We start from the raw sequence: 21,162 nt of genomic DNA, 5'->3' as shown, positions 1-21,162 counted from the left end.
ATAGGACTGCAGAAAAAACAAACATCTTTTATTTTGTAGAGAAAATTGCTGAAGAGGGAGTGATTCTGTGGGTAACTGTTACTGCTATGATGGAGATCTATTGCAGAACCAGGCGCTGTGCGCTGCTCCTGGTGTGACAGGTTGTGTTCACTCTCAACGTGGATAAAAGTATAATAAGCATCTTCAGGTGGGAGGAGATTCTCTGTTTTGACATTAGCAACAGTTTAATGTGAGACTATCAGTTCAATTTTGTAAGTTTAAAAAAATCAGATTATCAAAATAATCTGGTGGGCCAGTTTTGGCCCGCAGACCGCCAGTTGCCAACGCTGCTCTACACTCTCAACCTCTTCTTCTCCAGTTCCGCCTGCTCCTTCCATATTTGACACCTCCACAGCCCCACCTTGATCTTTATATTATTACACTGTATATAAAATCTGACCTCTTATCATCTCATAAACAGAGAACGCTCAACAGTCTAAATGATAGATAATTTCTCAGATTAAATTCCTTTCTTCTGTTTGTCCACTGAACAGCTGTGATGTGCTGACAGTCCCTGAGACAGAGGACAGGTGCTAAAAAATGGAAAAACAACACAGACACTTTCCTCAAAGGTTTCACTGCTGCTCCTCTAATACATCAGTAGAAATAATAATAAACGTCATGTTCTCTCTTGATTAAAGACACTGTGCTCAGGTGTTTCCAGGTTTATTTAAGTTTTCTACCTCAGCCAATCAGGAGAGGAGAGCTGGCAGGTGAACAGTGATATTTACTGGGTGTGCTGCTGTGAATACAAGTACAGTTCTGAGGTCAGAGACAGGAGGAGGCCACGCCCACCCAGAGGGCAGGTTAGTCCATGTTAACACCTGGATATCCCAGGCCAGTTCCAGAACAGTTCCAGGCTAACCCCTGTTTACATAAAGCTGCTAAGGTAGCTGAAGGTCCAGGTTATTGAAGGGTAGGTTAGTATGACTTAGCACGCTATTAGCCATGGTTAGCCCAGAATATGAACTATGAAGTCTTTTGATCTGTGATATGTTAGCTTTAGACTAGCACCACCTCAGCCTGGTCAGCCTGGTAACCCAGGTTAGCCTTGTGATGATCCAGGTTAGCACAGGTTAACCCATTTTGTCCAGGTTTCGTCTCTTGTAATCTGTCATCTCTGATTGGTTCTCGGGGTGTTCCGTGGACGGAGCCTGAGAGAGAGCTCCCACAGTGCTTCCTCAGCCAGGTGATCGCTGAAGTCATTAAAGAATAATATGATGTCATCGTTGGGCTGTAGAGAGTAAGGACTGCAGAGAGACAGGGGTTCAGGTGTTACTCCACACAGGTAAGACAACAGGTAAAATTACTGAGTACTGATGGTGCTGAAGCTCACTCACACTTGCTGGTAGCTCCTCAGAGTGTAGAGAATGTTAAACTGCTGCCAGCGTTTCGAGAAGTTGACCCTCGAACCCTGTGATGTCATCAAGGTGTCAGGATTTCCCAGGTGGACAAAGGTCAAGTCCTGAAGGATCAAACCCCTGGAAAGACAGACAGATCAGAGAGCGAGAGAGACAGGTGTCCAGTGAGATGTACAGGTATGAACGTACAGGTAGGGTATACAGGGAGGTTCCACTTCGGCCAGTGCTGCTCTGTAGGCTCTGAACGATGATGAGCTGTCAATCAAAGAGCTGTACTCCTCCAGAGCCTGCGAACACAAACGTTCACGTGAACCAACGTTTTAAAGAAGATTAAGTGAATCTCTGATCATGACACACACCTCAGCTGTGCTTCTCTGCCAGTCCAGGCGTCGCAAGGGGGCAGAGTCCAGCGCTGACAGGATGGACAGGTACGAGTTAAAGTTGTTCAGCTTCCGCAAGTGCTGCAGGGACACAGACAACAGAGTGTTACTGACAGGTGTAATTTCTCTGTTGCATCATGGGTAACTTAGCATGTCATGTTTGTTAGCATGGAAACTAACCTGGACTAACCCTGACTAACTCTACCCAACCCTGACTCACCCTGTTCATCCACTGTATTTAGAGAGCACTTCTTTAAACCCACATTACAAAGTGCAGCAAAATAAAACCTGCAGATCAAATAAGGCAACAATTAACAATCAGACATGACATTAAAATTAAAGTTTCTTCGTATCAGTGTAAATAGACAGTGTCACCAGCAAGAGAGTGACCAGTGAAAATCAATAAAACCAAAAAAAAGTGATGAAAAAAATGAAGTAATTAGGTAAAATCGGGAAAGACTCCGTGATAAAGATTTGAAAGAGTTGACTCTGCTGAGCTGATTCCTCAGGCAGCTCGATCCACAGTTTCAGGCTCTGACTGTCAAACCTCTACCACCTCTGGTTTTAGCTTTGCCACAGGAACAATAAAATAAAAGACCTCTGTCTGAGGACCTCAGGCTATAAGCTGGTTCATATACTCTTAGAAGATCAGATATATGGCATGGAGAGAGGCCGTGAAGAAGTCAACAGTAGAATCTTAAAATCAGGTCTAAAACGTGCTTGGAGCCGGAGCAAGGAGGCTAAAACCAGTATAATGTGGTCCCTTCTCCTGGATCCTGTTTGAAGTCTGGCAGCTGACCTCTGCACAGTTTGGGGGCAGGTGAAGAGGCTGCTGCAGGAGTCCAGGTGTGGAGAAATAAAGGCGCCTAAAATAGTCTCTGTATCTTTGAAAGATAAAGGGGCGGTGTTTAGCTCAGTGGGTAGAGCACCTGCCCCATGTGTTGAGGCTATAGTCCTCACTGCAGGCGGCCCGGTTCGAATCCTGCGCCAGGCAGCCCTATCCTGCGTGTCACTCCCCCTCTCTCTGCCTCCCCATTTCCTGTCTCTCTCAACTGCCCTATCCAATAAAGGCATGAAAAGGCCAAAAAAATAATATTGAAAAAAAAAAAAAAAAAAAGATAAAATGATCAACGGTTGGATAAATTAAAATAAAGACTGTTTGTTGTGCTGCTCAAACTTTCAGTTTCTGTCAAACCAAACTGAAGATTCTTCGCAGCAGGTCTGATGTGTTCCATTCACTCTTCAACTGCTGGGAACCAATCACAGCCACCTCTGTCGGAATTTTTGTGACATCCAGTTTTTGACATCACGGAGGTCAAGTAGTGAACTCGGCATCCTGAAGTCAAAGGTCAATCTGTGTATCAGTGGAGGGAAACACCACATCTGTTCATTACAAATAAAATCTGCCCAAGAACTGACCCCTGTGGGACACCATCCAGCAGGAGAGGGGCCATATGGCCAGCAAAAGAGACACAGAGCGTCCTGTTTTCATCCCACCTGAGCTCCGCCCAGGCTCCGCCCTCCACCTGTGTGTGTTTACCTTCATGATTTTCAGGAACTTCAGCAGCAGCTTCTCTCTATCCTGAGGTTTGTCTTGAAGGATGATAACAGAACGAACCCTAAACATACACACAGCATTAGTGTTTTAACTGGAGACATTGTGCAAAATATCACATGACCTTCATCACCAGTGAAGTTATGAGTTTATTTCATATTATTATTGATTTTATGAAACAGTTATTGTCAGTGTGATTCATTCCACTGACAGCTTTAATAAATTCACCCTCATCCCCGTCTTTAACGAGCCTCCTCACCACCTCCATCACTGATGAGTCAGTGATGACAGCAGGTGACAGCAGATTAGTTACAGGTGAGCGGTGCAGGTGACCTGTAGTGACCTGTTTATCCTGCAGGAGTTCAAAACACAAACATCTGCTGTGATTTCAGGTCACTGACGCAGCTCTTCTTCTTCTGATGCTTTTTGGTGGTTGGCAAACAGCTTGTTGGTGCATGACCTCCACTGTCAGAACATTAACCAGACATCTGACTTTCAATGGACAACTACAGGGTCATGTGACCTCTCATTGGTGTGTGTGCACCTGTGAACCAGCAGAGGGCTGAGTTCTCCAGAGGAAGGTAAGGTACTGAAAACAAAAGTCGACATTCCACCAAGACGGCACTCATTAAAGTAGTGAACGATCTTCTGATCTCGATGGACTCTCACTCCACCTCAGTGCAGCTTTTGATACCACAGATCGTTGTCTTCTCCTTGACCAATTGGAAAGCACAGTTGGTGTCTCAGGCCCACACCTGGTTAAAGTCTTACTTATCTGACAGGACACAGTGCATCTCCAATAATAACTCTATATCAACATACATATGGAGTACCCCAGGACTCTGTTCTTGGCCCTCTGCTCTTCTCTCTATATATTTCACCTCTTCATTATGGAGGTAATCTCCACTTTTATGCTGACGATACTCAGCTGTATCTGCCCATACAGACTGATGATTCCTCTCAGATTGCAAAGCTAGAGCTCTGTTTGTCTGCTGTAAAAAGCTGAGCATTTTCTGCTCCTAAACCCAGACAAAACTGAGATGCTGGTAATTGGCCTGAGCTGACATAGACACAAGTTTGATCATGTAACATTAACTATAAACAATTGTGTGATTTCTCAGAGTCTCACAGCCAAGAATCTGGTGTCACATTTGATTCTACCCTCTCCTTTGATCAGCACATTAAAGATATCACTAAAATCGCCTTCTTTCACCTCCGTAACAGAGCTAGGATTTTGTCTTTTCTGTCTATGACTGACATTGAGATCCTAATTCATGGCTTTTTTTCATCAAGACCTGACTATTGTAATGTTCTGTTTTCTGGCCACGTGCTCTTATTAAAAGTCTTCAAATAGTTCAGATGCTGCTGCTAGAATTTTAACTAAATCCAGGAAATGTGATCACATTATGCCAGTTTTAGCTTCCCTCCATTGGCTTCCTATCCATGTCATGTCCATGTCCTTTAAGGTGCTTCTGATGACATATAAAGCTCTACATGGACTGGCTCCTTCATACCTGTCTGATCTTCTTCAACCTTATACTCCTTCTCATGATCTGCGCTCCCAGAGTTTATGGCTCTTGTCTGTTCCTAGAGTTAAAAAGTCATCCTTCTCCTCTCGGCCCCTCTGCTCTGGAACAACCTCCCTGCTGACATTAGACTGTCCGACTCAATTCAGTCTTTCAAATCCAAACTTAAAACTTACTACTGCACCTTAACTTTCACTGAGATGTATATTCCTCCGCAACCTTAGACGTTGTACCCGTTATTATCCTCCCACTGACAGGTGGGCCTCAGTCTCAATAATTCACTCATACCCAGTATAAACACAGTAGAGTCCAGGTCCTGCCAACGATATTATTGTGAAATCACTGCGTTATTCTAACCACCTGTTTTTTTCCCTCAAGGACATGAGCGCCCAGGCTGTGCCCCCCCCCAATCTGAAAAGTGCCTTGACATAACTTCTATTGCAATTTGGCGCAATATAAATAAAAACTGACTCGACCTGACACACTGATGTGTATTCAAGTTTCATGTTGAACTGCTGTGTTATCACTGACTGATCACACACATGGTCCAGAACCACCACAAGAGCACTGACTTCACTGAGTGTCGGTCAGTGAAGCAGAGTGTTGTGTGTCGGTGTTTTACCAAAAGGACACGTTGTTGAAGTGTTGAGTGAACTCTGTCAGATTTGGACTCTTCTCCTCATTCTGCTCCTTAGACCACAGCAACACCTCAGGAAGCTAGACAGGTGAGACAGGCACAGGTGAGACAGGCACAGGTGAGACAGAGACAGGTGAGATAGAGACAAGTGAAACAGAGACAGGTGAGACAGACAGGTGAGACAGATGAGAGAGAGACAAGTGAGACACAGACAGGTGAGAGAGACAGGTGAGACAGAGACAGGTGAGAGCGACAGGTGAGAGAGACAGGTGAGACAGAGACAAGTGAGACAGAGACAGGTGAGACAGAGACAGGTCAGAGAGACAGGTGAGATAGACACAAGGGAGACAGAGACAAGTGAAACAGAGACAGGTGAGACAGACAGGTGAGACAGGTGAGAGAGAGACAGGTGAGAGAGACAGGTGAGAGGGAGAAACGGGTGAGACAGAGACAGGTGAGAGAGACAGGCGAGATAGACACAGGGAAGACAGAGACAAGTGAAACAGAGACAGGTGAGAGAGATGAGAGAGAGACAGGTGCGACATATACAGGTGAGAGAGACAGGTGAGATAGAGACAGGTGAGAGAGAGAGACAGGTGAGACAGAGACAGGTGAGAGAGAGACAGGTGAGACAGGTGACATGGAGCATCTGTACTTCGATCTTGTAGAAGAGTTCAGAGTCCAGCAGAGTCAGCTGTTCAGCTAAGTCCTGACTCCTGAAGTCCAGAAGAGTTCCTGGTCTGAAGAGCGAGAGCAGAGACAGGTGACGGTCAGGAGCTGACCAATGACAGTCCAGCATGTAGTGCCTTCGTCCAGTCAGGTAAATGAGTTTACCTGGCTGCCACGCCCCTGGCCGCAAGGGGGCGAAGTGACTGTGGAGAACCAATGAGCTGCCACTTCTGCTCCATTTTGGAAAGGATGTTAGAGCGCAGCATGTGAGCCGGGCCCAGCTCTCCACCAATCAGGAGGCTGAACACCAGGTCCCTCAGCAGCAGCAGCAGAGAAGAGTCCAGTTCCATCACACTACACACACACACACAGACACAGACACAGACAGACACACACACAAACACACACACAGGAGGAATGAGGAATGTTCTTGTTATTTATCAGCGACGACACTTTGACGTGTCACAGCTTAACATGCCCCCCCCCAGTCTCCTGGACATTTTCACTTGGACCGCAAAGTGTGTGTGTTTGTGTTTGTTATGTTTGTGTGTCACCTCAGCTCGTCCACCACTCTGACCAGCAGGTGGAAAGTCTTTTTGGCAGCTCTCAGGTGTTCAGGTTCACGTCCTTCACGCAGGTGTTTGTACGTATTGATGGTTAAAGAAACAAACTCAGACTCTTTCAGGTGAGATGAACACACCTGAGACATAAATCAGATGGTCTGACCTGTCGCTACCTGTCCTCTCTCAGCCTCCTCTGTTGTGTCCTCTGGTCTTTCTGAAATCCACAAAACCTGATTCTGAAACTGGTCCTCATCCACATCTCCAGACAAATGATGTCATAGATCAACATGTCCTCAGGGAATTTGAAGAAAACTCAGTAAATCCTTTTAGTCAGGACGGTGTTTCGTACATAAAGGAGTAACAGTGATCACAATCTGACCAATCAGAGGATATCTGTGCTGTAGTTTACTGATGACATCATCTGGGCTGATGAAGGTCCTGTAGGTGGAGAGGAAGGCTTCACAATACAGGACCTGTTCTACACACACACACACACACACACAAATTCTGTCAGTGTTACTCTGTGCTTCAGCTGGTTGTAGTTCTGTCACAGGTGACTGGGCAGGTAAATCCACCACAGTTCTCTGAGTGAGTCAGGAACTGCATGAAGAAGTTGTTATTGTTGTTCTGGACAAATCATTAACCTGCACCACAAGTTTGTGTCTTTGATTAGATAAAAGGATTCCCTACACTATAACTAACTAACTAACTAACTAACTGACTGACTGACTGACTGACTGACTGAGTGACTGACTAACTCTCTGACTATCTGTCTGACTGACTGATTGACTGACTGACTGTCTGACTTACTGACTGACTAACTGTCTGTCTGACTGTCTGACTGACTAACTAACTAACTGTCTGACTTACTGACTGACTAACTGTCTGTCTGACTGACTGACTGAATGACTGACTCACTCAGGATCTGGACTCACCAGTGCTGCTGTCAGTCTCTGTGGCATAGACCAATAGGATCTCAGGAGAGGCTGCCTTCACGTCTGGCCCCTCCTCCTCCTGAGACAGTCAGAGGTCATTCAGGCATCAGGAAACAGGTTAAACTACTGACATTTAGTAGAGAGGTCAGGGGTCAAAGGTCACATACCTCAGGCTTCATGGTGATTCTGTGGAGGATCTCCTGCTGGTCGGTCAGTAACACCTCCTCCTGCTCCTCCCCGCTCCTCCTGCCGAGCTCCTCCTCCTGCAGGGAGCTGCAGAGCAGAGAGCATCACTGACTGTTTGTGTGTCCAGGTGTGTGTTTCTGTTGATGTGTGTGTGTCTCACCTGTCTCTGCTCTGGTCCCCTTTGTTCTGTTTGTCATCCTCAGCTGAATCCTGACGACGACAGCAGCAAAATAAATTCAAATCAAAGATCAATAACTGATCAGAACCTCTGCTTTCTCCATCACAGTCCACTCTAATAAGAGGTGTGGAGGGAACCACAGAAGAACAACAGAACAGTGTGGTTCACCAGACTTCACAATGAACATGTTACAAACACTGACTTGATGTTTCTTAAAGGTTCTGAACCAGAACTGATGAGACCCAGAATCTCTGATGTGGGTCTGGACCTGGAGGAGACATGATCTCAGGTGAACACCTGTTGTACCTGCTGTTTCTTCTTTGGTGGCAGAGCTGGAGCAGGGGGTAGCTTAGGTGAGGGGGCGGAGTCTGTGTTGGGCACTGTGTGTGTGTCCAGGTGTGTGTGTGTGAGCTGGTAGGCGGTCTCCACCTCTCGCTGTCTGAAGCTGTGACTGAAGGTGGGAGGAGTCTGGTAGAAGATGGATGAGGGCTGAGCGCTGTATGACGAACAGAACTGGAGGTACTGATGGACTGACCACAGACAGGTGGAGAGAGAGACAGAGAGGTGAGATGGAGAGAGAGACAGGTGGAGAAAGAGACTGATGTTCACATTACATCAACACCTTACTATCTGTGCATTTTCTCTCTGTAGATTAATTTTTAGTAAATATTCAGTCTGGGTTTCAGAGATGCTGACCTCAGACCAGCTGACCTCAGACCAGCTGACCTCAGACCAGCTCTGTTCTGATGTAGAAATAAAACCCGGTTCCAGTTTTACTCACTGTGTCGTTTCTTCTCAGGGAGGGGAGGGGGGGTTTTGCTGGGGGACAGGGGGGAGGACAGAGGCTCTTCAGGATCAATCTGTTTGTGGGGGGTGGAGTCAAATTCAAAAGAAGGTGGGGACTGAGAGTTGGTTGTTCCTGTGGTTCAGAGACAACAGACAGGGAGACAGGTTAGACAGACTGAGACAGGGAGACAGGGACAGGGAGACAGACAGGTCAGGTGTTTCCTCACCTGCAGCGCTGCGTCGTCTCTTCTCTGGCAGGGCAGGGGGGAGTGAGGAGGAGGGAGGAAGAGGAGGGAGAGTCTCAGAGGAGGAGAGGTCTGTGTGGAGGAAGTCGTAGTCTGGATCCTCCTCTGAGAAGAAAACAGAGAGAGAGGCGGTTCCCACGAGGTCGGCGTGATGTCACTATGACATCACTACTGACTTACACTGACTTACACTGTGTTTATTATTGCCTTTGTTTTACCTGGAGGTCTCAAGACCTGAACAGGGCAGCAGCCATTAAAACTCACCACAGTATGAAACATAATATACATGATGTCTGTAAAACATGCAGTTTTCAGATCTATGTGTGTGTGTGCGTGTGTGTCTGTGTGTGTGTACGTGCATAAATATCCGGATGACCGGATGATCACAATTACCTGTGCAATAAAACTGGGCCTAAAGTGCAATAATCGGGTTTTTCATTCTTACCACGTGTAAATATCTGTACATATTACCTGCCTTTTTATACCTCCTTTATTTTTAATTTCGTGCTCTCTTTAGGTTTTTATTTATTTTATTTAATTACCATTGTTTGCACCAAGGGAGCAGCGCTCAAATTTCGTTGTACTATGTATAATGACAATAAAGGCGATTCTGATTCTGATTCTGATTCTGATTCTGATGTGTGTTTCTCCAGCAGGAGGCAGCAGTTGAACACCTCGCTGCAGACAGGAAGAGACAACAAACACTGCTTCCTATTTCTGTCAACTGACAGGAAGTAAGTCACTCACACCCCCAACTGACTGGAAATGTGTATGTGTGTGTGTGAGTGTGTGTGTGTGTGTGTGTGTGTTACCACAGTATGTGTTGTCAGCAGCAGAGTCTGTAGAAGACGAGGAGCATCGCTTTAAACAGTCATCGTCCTCACACTCCTGTAACACACACACACACAGTGTGAGCACAGGAAGCCAGTCTGAGACCAGGTCCAGGTTCCAGGTGGTCTGGACCAGTGTAAACTCTGTGTTAAGTGTCACAGTAAAATGCAGAAAATAGAGACACAACATGAATTTAACAAATTGTCACCACATCAACTTGTATCTATGGTCATATACTGTACCTGTTGAAACTGTGTGTCAGCTTCAGGCTCTCGTCTCATTGGTGCTACTATGGCTACCTTGCAGGAGGCGGGGCCTGACAATGATTGACGCTTTTTAGGAGGCAGAGCTGGAGGACTGAGACAGAGAGAGAGAGACAGACAGACAACAGACAAAGAGAGACAGACAGACAGAGAGAGAGACAGACAGAGAGAGAGAGAGAGAGACAGCCAGACAACAGACAAAGAGAGAGAGAGAGACAGACAGAGAGACAGAGACAGAGAAAGAGAGAGAGAGAGAGAGACAGACAGAGGAACCTGTTAATGTCCAGTATGATCAGGACCTGTTCATGTCTTCATGTGGATGTAGATGAGGAAACTGTGACCTGTCCTTAAATCAGCTGTGAGTTAATGGGCGGAGTTACCTGTGAATTCAGGTCCACCTGAACCTGAGTCTTTATTCAGTGTTGTCTCAGGTCAGAGGAGCCACAGTGGGTGGACGACTGACAGACCTCTTTTTTTCCACAGGTTTGAATCTGAAGACCTGAATCTACTGTGTCAGTCCCCCTCAGTATAAACCTGGTCTCAGACCAGCTGCAGGTGTGGACACAGACCAGAACAATGTAAAACTGCAGGAAGTGACAGTGCATCCGGAAAGCATTCACAGTGCTTCACTTTTTGTTATGTTAGTCTTTTTTTTTTTTTTTTTGGGCTTTTTGTGCCTTTATTATCATTCAGTGGAGACTGACAGGAAAGGGGGTAGAGAGAGGGGAATAACATGCAGGAAAGAGTTGGACCGGTCGGGAGTCGAACCAGTGACTGCCTGCTAAGAGCATCTTGCGCTCAATGTGGTACACGCCCTAACCACTCGACTACCGGGCCACACTAGTTATATTACAGTCTTATTCCAAAATGGATTCAATTCATTTTTTACCTCAAAATTCTACACACAATACTTCATAATGACAAAGTGAAAAAAGTTTGCTTGAAATTTTTGCAAATTTATTAGAAATAAATAACAAAAAAATCACATGTACATAAGTATTCACAGCCTTTGCCATGACACTCAAAATTGAGCTCAGGTGCATCCTGTTTCCACTGATCATCCTTCAGATGGTTCTATAACTTGATTGGAGTCCACCTGTGGTAAATTCAGTTGATTGGACAGGAGTTGGAAAGGCACACACCTGTCTATATAAGGTCCCATAGTTGACAGTGCATGTCAGAGCACAAACCAAGCCATGAAGTCCAAGGAATTGTCTGTAGACCTCTGAGACAGGATTGTATGGAGGCACAGATCTGGGGAAAGGTACAGAAAAATTCCTGCAGCATTGAAGGTCCCAGTGAGCACAGTGGCCTCCATCATCCGTAAATGGAAGAAGTTTGGAACCACCAGGTCTCTTCCTAGAGCTGGCCGCCCGGCCAATCTGAGCGATCGGGGCAGAAGGGTTAGTGAGGTTAGTTAGGGAGGTGACCAAGAACCCGATGGTCACTCTGACAGTGCTCCAGCGTTGCTCTGTGGAGAGAGGAGAACCTTCCAGAAGGACAACCATTTCTGCAGCACTCCACCAATCAGGCCTGTATGGTAGAGTGGCCAGACGGAGCCACTCCTCAGTAAAAGGCACAGGACAGCCCACCTGGAGTTTGCCAAAAGGCACCTGAAGGACTCTCAGACCATGAGAAACAAAATTCTCTGGTCTGATGAAACAAAGATTGAACTCTTTGGCCTGAATGCCAAGCATCATGTCTGGAGGAAACCAGGCACCGCTCATCACCTGACCAATACCATCCCTACAGTGAAGCATGGGGGTGGCAGCATCATGCTGTGGGGATATTTTTCAGCGGCAGGAACTGGGAGACTAGTCAGGGTCCGAGATAAAGATGACTGCAGCAATGTACAGAGACATCCTTGATGATAACCTGCTCCAGAGCGCTCTGGACCTGAGACTGGGGTGAAGGTTCATCTTCCAACAGGACAACGACCCTCAGCACACAGCCAAGATAACAAAGGAGTGGCTTCGGGACAACTCTGTGAATGTCCTTGAGTGGCCCAGCCAGAGCCCAGACTTGAACCCGATTGAACATCTCTGGAGAGATCTGAAAATGGCTGTGCACCGACACTCCCCATCCAACCTGATGGAGCTTGAGAGGTTCTGCAAAGAAGAATGGGAGAAACTGCCCAAAAATAGGTGTGCCAAGCTTGTAGCATCATACTCAAAAAGACTTGAGGCTGTAATTGCTGCCAAAGGTGCTTCAACAATTGAGCAAAGGCTGTGAATACTTATGTACAGGTTATATTTTTGTTTTTTATTTTTAATAAATTTGCAAAAGTTTCAAGCAAACTTTTTTCACTTTGTCATTATGGGGTATTGTGTGTAGAATTGGGGTAAAAAATGAATTGAATCCATTTTGGAATAAGGCTGTAACATAACAAAATGTGGAAAGAGTGAAGCGCTGTGAATACTTTCCGGATGCACTGTATGTCACACAACCTACTGGCATACGTCTAACATCTAAAATCTTTGATCCCATAAACAGGAACAAACAGCAGCTGAAACTGTCTGCTCACGTCTTTCTGTCTCTCTCACTTCTTCTTCCTCTACTTCCTGCTGTCAATTAGCAGAGAGACAGGAAGTGCAGAGACGGGAGGGAGGAGGGTGACATGTGATGTCTTCAGTCTTTCTACTTCCTGTTTCAGCCGCTGGTCTATTTCTGCTTCTTCATCTCCAGCTGACTGAAGCTTCTCAGCTCAGAACCTTCGTTCAGCTCTACATGTCCTCATTGTTAACATCGTCACCGTCATTCTTATCATCTGACCTGTTACTGTCATCAACTGTTTACTCTGAATGACCATGAACAGATGTAAATGAGTGGACCGTTAAACTACAGACCAATGAAGTGACACACTCTGGATTTTAAAGCTGATGCTGATGATTTTTACAGATTTAATATAAAATCATGTTTCCTCACCAACAGGAAACCTGGTCACATTCTACTTCCTGTCACAGCGCTGAGAAATGACCAGAGGTGTTTCCACAACATGATGATTTCATAGTGAAGCTGACCTCTGACCTTTTAATCACTTTATTTTATCCCTATACACATTTGAGAAATTGTGTCATAATTTATGAACTCATGAGTTATGGCCAAAAACATGTTTTGTGAGGTCACAGTGACCTTTGACCTTTGTCCACCAGAATCAGTTCATCTTTGAGTCAAAGTGACTGTTTGTGTCAAAGCTGAAGAACTTCCCTCCAGGTGTTTCTAAGACACCAGGTTCATGAGGATGAGACGACCTGAACACGTCCAGACACTTCCTGTTTACTTGATGAGACTCGTTAGCTGTAGCTCAGCTTCACACTGCACCAGGTGAGAGTTAACGAGTGAGCACAGGCACTGATCACATGACAAGAAGATTCAGATTAGACTGAATTTGTTTTTACTCTGTATTAATGACTGAGGCAGAGTGACTGTTTGTGTGAGTGTGTGTGTGTGTGTGTCACCATTCACGTTCTGCTGTTTTATTTATGACGTTTCTTATATTACTATAGTTTTGTCCGTGAAAAACAGAGCTGGGCCTCAGTGGCCTTCCCTGTATAAATAAAGGTTTGATGATGATGATGATGATGAAGAATTTCTCATCTCCACACATACACTCATCCTCACTGAACCTGAATCAGTCTGATCATAAAGTTTGATACGTGACTCAATCATCATCATCATCATCATCATCATCATCTTCACTTCTCTGTCAGATAAATAAATTAATAACACTTGTCCCTGAATTGGGCAGAAACCCTCCACAGTCCGCTTCCTGTCATCCAGATTCAGGATCAGTGAGATCTGGGTTCAGGTCCTCATAGTGCTGGTCCTGACTCTCTGTCACACCATGGTGATTTATGATCACATTGTTATTGATACCTGAGAGTCAACAGGTCTGTCATGAGGAAAGACTGTTTCAGGTCTGGACTCACCTGAGGAGTCCCTGTTGGGGGAGCGCCTGGGGGAGGGGCATAAGTGGTTTTGGAGGAGCTGTAACTGTGTCCTCCTCTGTAGGACTCCTGCAGGTTGACGTCCTGTTTGATGTCTGCTGCTCCTCAAACCCTCCTGTTTGTCCCATTGCAGGCTGTAATTTGACAGGGGATAAGGGGGCGGAGCTGTCTTCTCTCTCTGCAGCCAATCGAACAAGATCCTGAAGAACATGACAGCACACGAGTGAACACGACACAAGACAACAAATACAAAACAGGAGAGGATGGGACAAAACCACGAGACAGGAGAGACCACAATAGGACAGGACAGAGAACCAGAGGACAACAAGGACAGGACAAAATAATAGATCAATTAAAAAACAGGACAAAACCTTCATTAAGACAAAATAAAAGACAGACAGGACAGAGACAGGATGGGTCAAAGGTGGGAACAAATAGGTCAATCACAAAAGGACAAAATAATAGGACAGGTCAAGACAGGGTGGGATGGGACAAGAGGAACAGGTGAGGACAGGACAGGGGGACAGACTGAGCCTGTAGACGTGGACAGGTCTGTTTTCTTTTGGGGCACCAACACCAGACCAACATTTGTCCTAACCTTGACCCCGTCCAGCACGGCCCTGATCACCGTGGTAACACTGGCCGTGGACTCTTTGTCATCATGGGTGACGCCCTGCAGCATCACCTGATCGGCCCAGCGAATCAGCTGAGCCAGAGACATGTAGAGACGAGTGAGACAGGCAGAGACGGTCTGACTGTGGAGAGGAGAGACGGGTCAGGGTCATGAGACAGCTCACTGTGTCATGTTCAGGGTCAGAGGTCAAGATGTGTCATCTACCTGTTGTGCAGGTGTGGCTCCAGCTGGACCAATGTCTGGACCGCCTCCAGGACCCCACTGGAGGCCCCACCCAGCAGACCCCCCACCACAGACTGGTCCAGGACCAGTTTGCTCACTTCAGGTCTGTCCACTCCCAGTCTGTCCACCAGAGCTTTGAAGTACTGCAGAGAGCTGATGACGGCCCGCTGCTGGTCCGCCAACACACAGCTGGACTACACACACACACACACACACACACACACACACACACACACACACACACACACACACACACACACACTTATTAACTTTATGTCTGAGAACAGTGGCCCACTGTCAGCTGTTAGCTTAGCTTAGTCACAGGAAATCTCTAGACTCAGGTGTGTTTATGATCTCAGGCTGGACTTGATCTCTGTCTGGAACCCTGAGTCTGTGGTCTAGACCTAGTCCCAGTAAAAAGGTTGTGTCTGATGACCTGACTCCCACTGTACTCTCTGCAGCATCATCAAACACACCTGTGACTCACCTGAAAGATGGCGGCTCCTTCACGGTGATGAGGTGAACAGAAACAGGTTTGAGCCTAATGAAGGACTCAGTTCATTGGGAAACACCATGTGGACTTGTCTTAGACTGGACTCAAGTGGTCTGACTACATGTCTTCAGTGTGTATGTGTGTGTGTGTGTACCTTGTGCTGCAGTGTGTTGTCCTGCAGGTCCAGATCAGGTGGTTTGGTCCTCTGTGATTGGGTGTGTTTGATTCGCTCATTGCGTCTGATCCGTGTTGGCTGGAGTTTATCCTTCAGTCTTCTCATGGTAAGAGACGCTAACTGAGAGGCTGAGGAGGAAGAGAGTCGTCATCATCATAATCATCATCATAACACTATCATCACCATCAGGAACTACAAAATAAAAGCATTTAAGTTTAAACAAGGAAACTGAAGGAAAGTGACAGGAAGTGAATGTTTTTAGCCTGTGCAGGCTAACAGTTAACATGTCAGACAGAAGGAAGACAACAAGCTTACCTGTCTTGCTCTCAGCTCGAGAGGACATGTCTGCAGGTGGATAGACAGACAGCTGATCACAGATCAGACGAGACAGTTTAATCCTCTGTGCTCATGTTAAAGAGTCTCTCTCTCTGTCTATCTGTCTGACTCGGAATCTCTCTACCTTCTTCTCTCTTCTTCCTGTCTCACTTTAAATATTTCACCTTTCACGCTCGTCCTGCAGCTCTCTTCCCCTTTTGTCTCTCTCTCTCCCTCTCTTCCTCTTTCTGTCTCCCTCTCTCACTCTCTGTCTCTCTCTCTCTGTCTTCCTCTTTCTGTCTCTGTCTCTCTCTCTCTCTCTCTCTGTCGCTCCTCTCTCTCTCACTCTCTTCCTCTTTCTGTCTCTCTCTCTCTCTCTGTCCTCTCTCCCTCTTTCTGTCTCAGTTAGATGAAATCCTCACAGTGAGGACGATGATGAAGATGATGATGATGATGTCTGTGGTGGTGCAGCTCCGCCTGCTGGCTGGAAGCAGATGGTTCAGCTGTGTTGTCCTCAGAGTCGATGCTGATGTTTGCTGCAGTGTGTCACACCGATTGGCAGGTAACTGACAGGTACATGTCCACATATCTGATGTCATCGACCTCCTGCTCCACCCTGACCGTCACAGCCTGAAAACAGGTCAGGAAGATCTCATTAAAACCCTGGGCCTGGACCACAAAGAACATGTGACTGTTACCTGTCTGTCAGTGATGTACTGACCTCACAGCCATGTAACCAGGTTCCCTCCTCAATGCTCAATAACCTACACCTCAGAAAACCACTCCACATAAACATCATGTGATCATAATGTAATATGTTTGTGGACTAATCTTATTTCAGTAAACCTCTATAATGACGTGACTCTGCTGTGAACCTACCTGACTGGAAGATTTACTGATTTCATGTCAGAGAATAAAAACTGAACATGTCTTAACCTTGTGTTAAACACAGACCTGATTTCAGTTATCAACAGAGACTCAGGGCCAGGAACAGGAAGTGATGACATGTGACTAGTTTCCAGGTTTTAGGACTTGTTCCTGCAGAGGTCTGTAGACTGTAAATAAAGATGGATGTAGCCCCTGTGACGTCACAAACAGGGTTCTGAGGAGCAGTTTTGAAGTGTGGAGCTAAAACTTCAGTGACATGACAGTGGCAAGCATACACTGGTTACAGGCTGTTAGCATGTGCTGTTAGCATCATTAGCACATCTAAGCTAACAAACCAGGTATGATGAGGGCAGACACTGATACCTACTATCCAGTGCTAACATTTAAAATATAGTAACAGAACTTGACTCACCTGTAAAAACAGGTGCTCAGACTTAGCCACACTGTTAGTCAGTTAATACATCAAATCATCTGAAGAACCAACAAACACATTGAGGCCACAGCAGACAGCTAGCAGCTAGCTAACTCTGATGGCACCCACCTGTAACTCAAAGAGGCCACGCCCTCAATTCTCCATCACTTTAGTCCTTGAGTTGTGTAAAATTCAGCCGTACAGGTGTCATGAAGGAGGAAATGATCTCTAGAGAGCAGAACAGTTTCTGTACCAGGCTGTAAACATGTTTCTTTCTGCTGTAAAGTTGGACATTTGAACATGGGAGTCTCTGGGGACTGACTCACTGCTGGAGCCAGACTCTAGTGGTCGTTAGAGGAACTGCAGGTTTTAGCTCATGTTTGTGCTTCATGTTTCAGACCGGGTTGAGGCTTGGTGCTGACCTCACTCCTCGCATCAGCTCTTACCTGCTCTACCTTTTAAAGGTGTTTGGTTGGCGTCTCTGTGTCACACATTGGAGTCCAGTGTTTTCTGAGCTGTGAAGCATCAGGATAGAGAAACCTTCAAACCTCCTGACAGATGGCTCATCCTCAGTGTGAGACTGATGTCAATGACAGGTTGATGACAGGTTGATGAACAGTTAGTGACCTGTTGATGACAGGTTGATGACCAATTGGTGACAGGTTGATGACCAGTTGATGACAGGTTGATGACCTGTTGATGACAGGTTGATGAACAGTTAGTGACCTGTTGATGACAGGTTGATGACCAAATGGTGACAGGTTGATGACCAGTTGATGACAGGTTGGTGACAGGTTGATGACCGGTTCACTGACCGATTAGTGATCTGTTAGTGACCAGTTGATGACAGGTTGGTGAAAGGTTGATGACAGGTTGATGAACAGTTAGTGACCTGTTGATGACAGGTTGGTGACCAGTTGATGACAGGTTGATGACAGGTTGATGACAGGTTGGTGACCAGTTGATGACAGGTTGGTCCCCGACCACCTAAATTTAAATGTAATAAATCAAAAGTGAACAGAGGAGGAGTTAGACATGAAAACCTAATAAAAATTTACACAACTGTTAGTCCAGAACCAAATAACAGGGAAATTAGATGTGGATTATTGAATATCAGATCACTCTCATCTAAATCTCTACTAGTCAATGATCTGATAACTGATCATCACATTGATCTGCTCTGTCTGACAGAAACCTGGCTGCAGCAGGATGAATATGTTAGTTTAAATGAATCAACACCCCCCACTCATGTTAACGTTCATATCCCTCGAAGCACAGGCCGAGGAGGAGGGGTGGCAGCCATTTATCACTCCAATTTATTAATAAATCCTAAATCTAAGATTAATCATAATTCATTTGAAAGCCTAATTCTTAGTCTGTCTCACCCAAACTGAAAACACAAAAACCAGTCCTACTAGTTACTGTATATCGTCCACCTGCCCCTTACTCTGAGTTCTTATCTGAGTTCTCAGACTTTTTATCTGAGTTAGTTCTCAGCACAGATAAAGTTATCATGGTGGGTGATTTTAACATTCATGTAGATGTTGAAAGTGACAGCCTGAGTATTGCATTTAATTCATTATTAGACTCAATTGGCTTCTCTCAGCATGTTAATGAACCCACTCACTCTTTTAACCATACCCTTGATCTGGTTCGGACTTATGGGATTGACACTGAATATCTAACAGTATTTCCCAGAAACCCTCTTTTATCCGACCATTTTCTGTAATAATTTGAGTTTTCAGCCATCTGGGACATCTACACAGCATCTGGGAAAAAGTCCATTACAGCAGGTGTCTCTCTGACAATACCATTAGCAAATTTAAAGAAAGAATCCCATCAGTACTTAGCCCACTGCCATGTATCAATGCAGTAGGGAACAGCTCTCTTACCTTCACATCCACACAGGTTGATGATCTTGTTGACAGTACTGTAGCCTCACTGCGTGCAACTCTAGACACTGTGGCCCCTCTGAGGAAGAAGGTAGTGAGTCAGAGAAGGCTAGCTCCATGGTACAACTCAGAAACACGAACTTTAAAGCAAAATTCAAGGAAACTAGAAAGAAGGTGGCGTTCTACTAACCTGGAAGAATCTCTAAAGGCTTGGAAAGACAGCCTATTGGCGTATAAAAAAAGCCTCTGTAAAGCCAGAACATCCTATTATTCATCATTGATAAAAGAAAACAAGAATAATTCCAGGTTTCTGTTCAGCACTGTAGCCAGGCTGACAGACAGCCACAGCTCTGTTGATCCATCTGTTCCTTTAGCCCTCAGTTGTAATGACTTTATGAGCTTCTTTACAAATAAAATTGTTCTGTTAGAGAAAAAATTCACCATCTCCTCCCCACAGCTGGTTCAGATGTACTGTCCAGTTCAGCAGCCTCAGAGTCGACTGTAACTGGTTGATATTTTGACTGTTTCTCTCCTGTACATCTCTCTGAGCTCACTTCAACAGTTTCTTCATCTAAACCATCGACTTGTCTTCTTGACCCCGTTCCAACAAGGCTGTTCAAAGAAATATTTCCTTTAATCGACACCTCTATATCAAGTCTGATTAACTTATCTTTATCAACTGGTTATGTACCGCAGGCTTTTAAAGTTGCAGTAATGAAACCTCTACTTAAAAAGCCTACTCTTGATCAAGATGTTTTAGCCAATTATAGACCTATATCCAACCTCCCCTTTATTTCCAAAATCCTTGAGAAGGTCGTTGCAAACCAGTTACGTGATTATCTGCACAGAAATGGTTTGTTTGAAGATTTTCTGTCAGGTTTTAGAGTCCATCATAGCACAGAAACAGCTCTGGTTAAGGTTACCAATGATCTCCTCATCGCCTCAGACAATGGACTTGTCTCTATACTTGTCCTGCTAGATCTTAGTGCTGCATTTGACACCATCGATCATAAGATTCTATTACAGAGACGAGAGCATATGGTTGGCATTAAAGGAACCACACTAAGCTGGTTTAAGTCATATCTGTCAGATAGACTCCAATTTGTTCATGTTAATAATGACTCTTCTATCAACACTACAGTCAGTCATGGAGTTCCACAAGGGTCTGTGCTAGGACCAATACTTTTCACTCTATATATGCTTCCTCTAGGAAACATTATTAGGAGGCACCAGATAAATGTCCATTGTTACGCAGATGACACCCAGCTGTACTTATCCATGAAGCCAGGTGAGACTAACCAGATAGCCAAGCTTCAGGTGAGTCTTAAGGACATAAAAACCTGGATGACCAGTAATTTCTTACTTTTTAATTCAGACAAACTGAAGTTATTGTAATTGGCCCAAAACACCTCAGAGATACACTATGTGATAATATACTGACTCTGGATGACATTACCTTTGGCCTCCAGTGCTACAGTCAGAAACCTTGGTGTCATTTTTGACCAGGACTTGTCCTTTACTTCACATATAAAGCAAGTCTCTAGGACAGCCTTCTTCCACCTGCGCAATATTGCAAAAATCAGACCCATTCTGTGTCTAAAGGATGCTGAAAAGCTAGTTCATGCATTTGTTACCTCAAGACTGGACTACTGTAACTCTTTATTGTCAGGATGTCCCAAAAATGCAGTAAAAAGCCTCCAATTGATCCAAAATGCGGCAGCACGAGTACTGACAGGAACTAGGAAACGAGATCACATCTCTCCTCCTCCTCACCTACAAAGCCATTAAGGGTCAGGCACCATCGTACCTTGGAGAACTTATAGTTCCCTATTTTCCCAATAGGACACTATTGGCAAAAATTATTACCTTGTTCAATAAAGAGTTGAAAAAGAAGATCTTCACGCGTCAGCTGTCTTTCTTGAGTTTAATAAAACATTCATGAATGGAATCACACAAACACAACTGAACAGCAGTACAGTCAGTGAGTGAGTGGCCTCAAGATGTTTCCAGGGCCACAGTCTTATAGTTCC

At 45.2% G+C, this 21,162-nt stretch overlaps 1 protein-coding gene across 3 annotated transcripts; it reads right to left on the bottom strand.

Annotated features, from left to right (window-relative positions):
- Positions 1-689: 689 nt before the first annotated feature.
- Positions 690-17,924, bottom strand: LOC139614806 (rap guanine nucleotide exchange factor 1-like). Of its 3 annotated transcripts, XM_071472408.1 has the most exons (24): positions 17,370-17,518; positions 15,941-16,570; positions 15,605-15,753; positions 14,940-15,151; positions 14,700-14,856; positions 14,084-14,301; positions 10,134-10,248; positions 9,873-9,948; positions 9,043-9,165; positions 8,811-8,948; positions 8,336-8,559; positions 8,012-8,061; positions 7,833-7,938; positions 7,666-7,744; positions 7,124-7,208; positions 6,722-6,814; positions 6,333-6,521; positions 6,154-6,238; positions 5,484-5,578; positions 3,321-3,399; positions 1,760-1,861; positions 1,590-1,687; positions 1,380-1,520; positions 690-1,289 (listed from the first exon to the last, which is right to left on the bottom strand). In XM_071472408.1, the coding sequence occupies exons 2-24, from the start codon at positions 15,966-15,968 to the stop codon at positions 1,154-1,156; spliced, it is 2,778 nt and encodes a 925-aa protein (XP_071328509.1). In that variant the 5' UTR covers positions 15,969-16,570; positions 17,370-17,518; the 3' UTR covers positions 690-1,153. The 3 variants fall into 3 exon arrangements, 2 of the variants coding, with proteins under 2 accessions (XP_071328509.1, XP_071328510.1); XM_071472409.1 differs by lacking the exons at positions 690-1,289; positions 1,380-1,520; positions 1,590-1,687; positions 1,760-1,861 and adding an exon at positions 1,868-3,116 and having other exon boundaries at positions 17,370-17,538; XR_011687140.1 differs by lacking the exons at positions 690-1,289; positions 1,380-1,520; positions 1,590-1,687; positions 1,760-1,861 and adding an exon at positions 1,868-3,116 and having other exon boundaries at positions 5,484-6,238; positions 17,370-17,924.
- Positions 17,925-21,162: the final 3,238 nt, after the last annotated feature.

This window comes from Trachinotus anak, unplaced genomic scaffold (genome assembly GCF_046630095.1).
Source record: "Trachinotus anak isolate AG129_WGS33_773 ecotype Australia unplaced genomic scaffold, CSIRO_AGI_Tana_v1 ptg000038l, whole genome shotgun sequence".
Taxonomy (NCBI): Eukaryota; Metazoa; Chordata; class Actinopteri; order Carangiformes; family Carangidae; genus Trachinotus; species Trachinotus anak.
The sequence above is the reverse complement of the archived record's forward strand: the minus strand, read 5'-3'. Positions and strand labels throughout refer to the sequence as shown.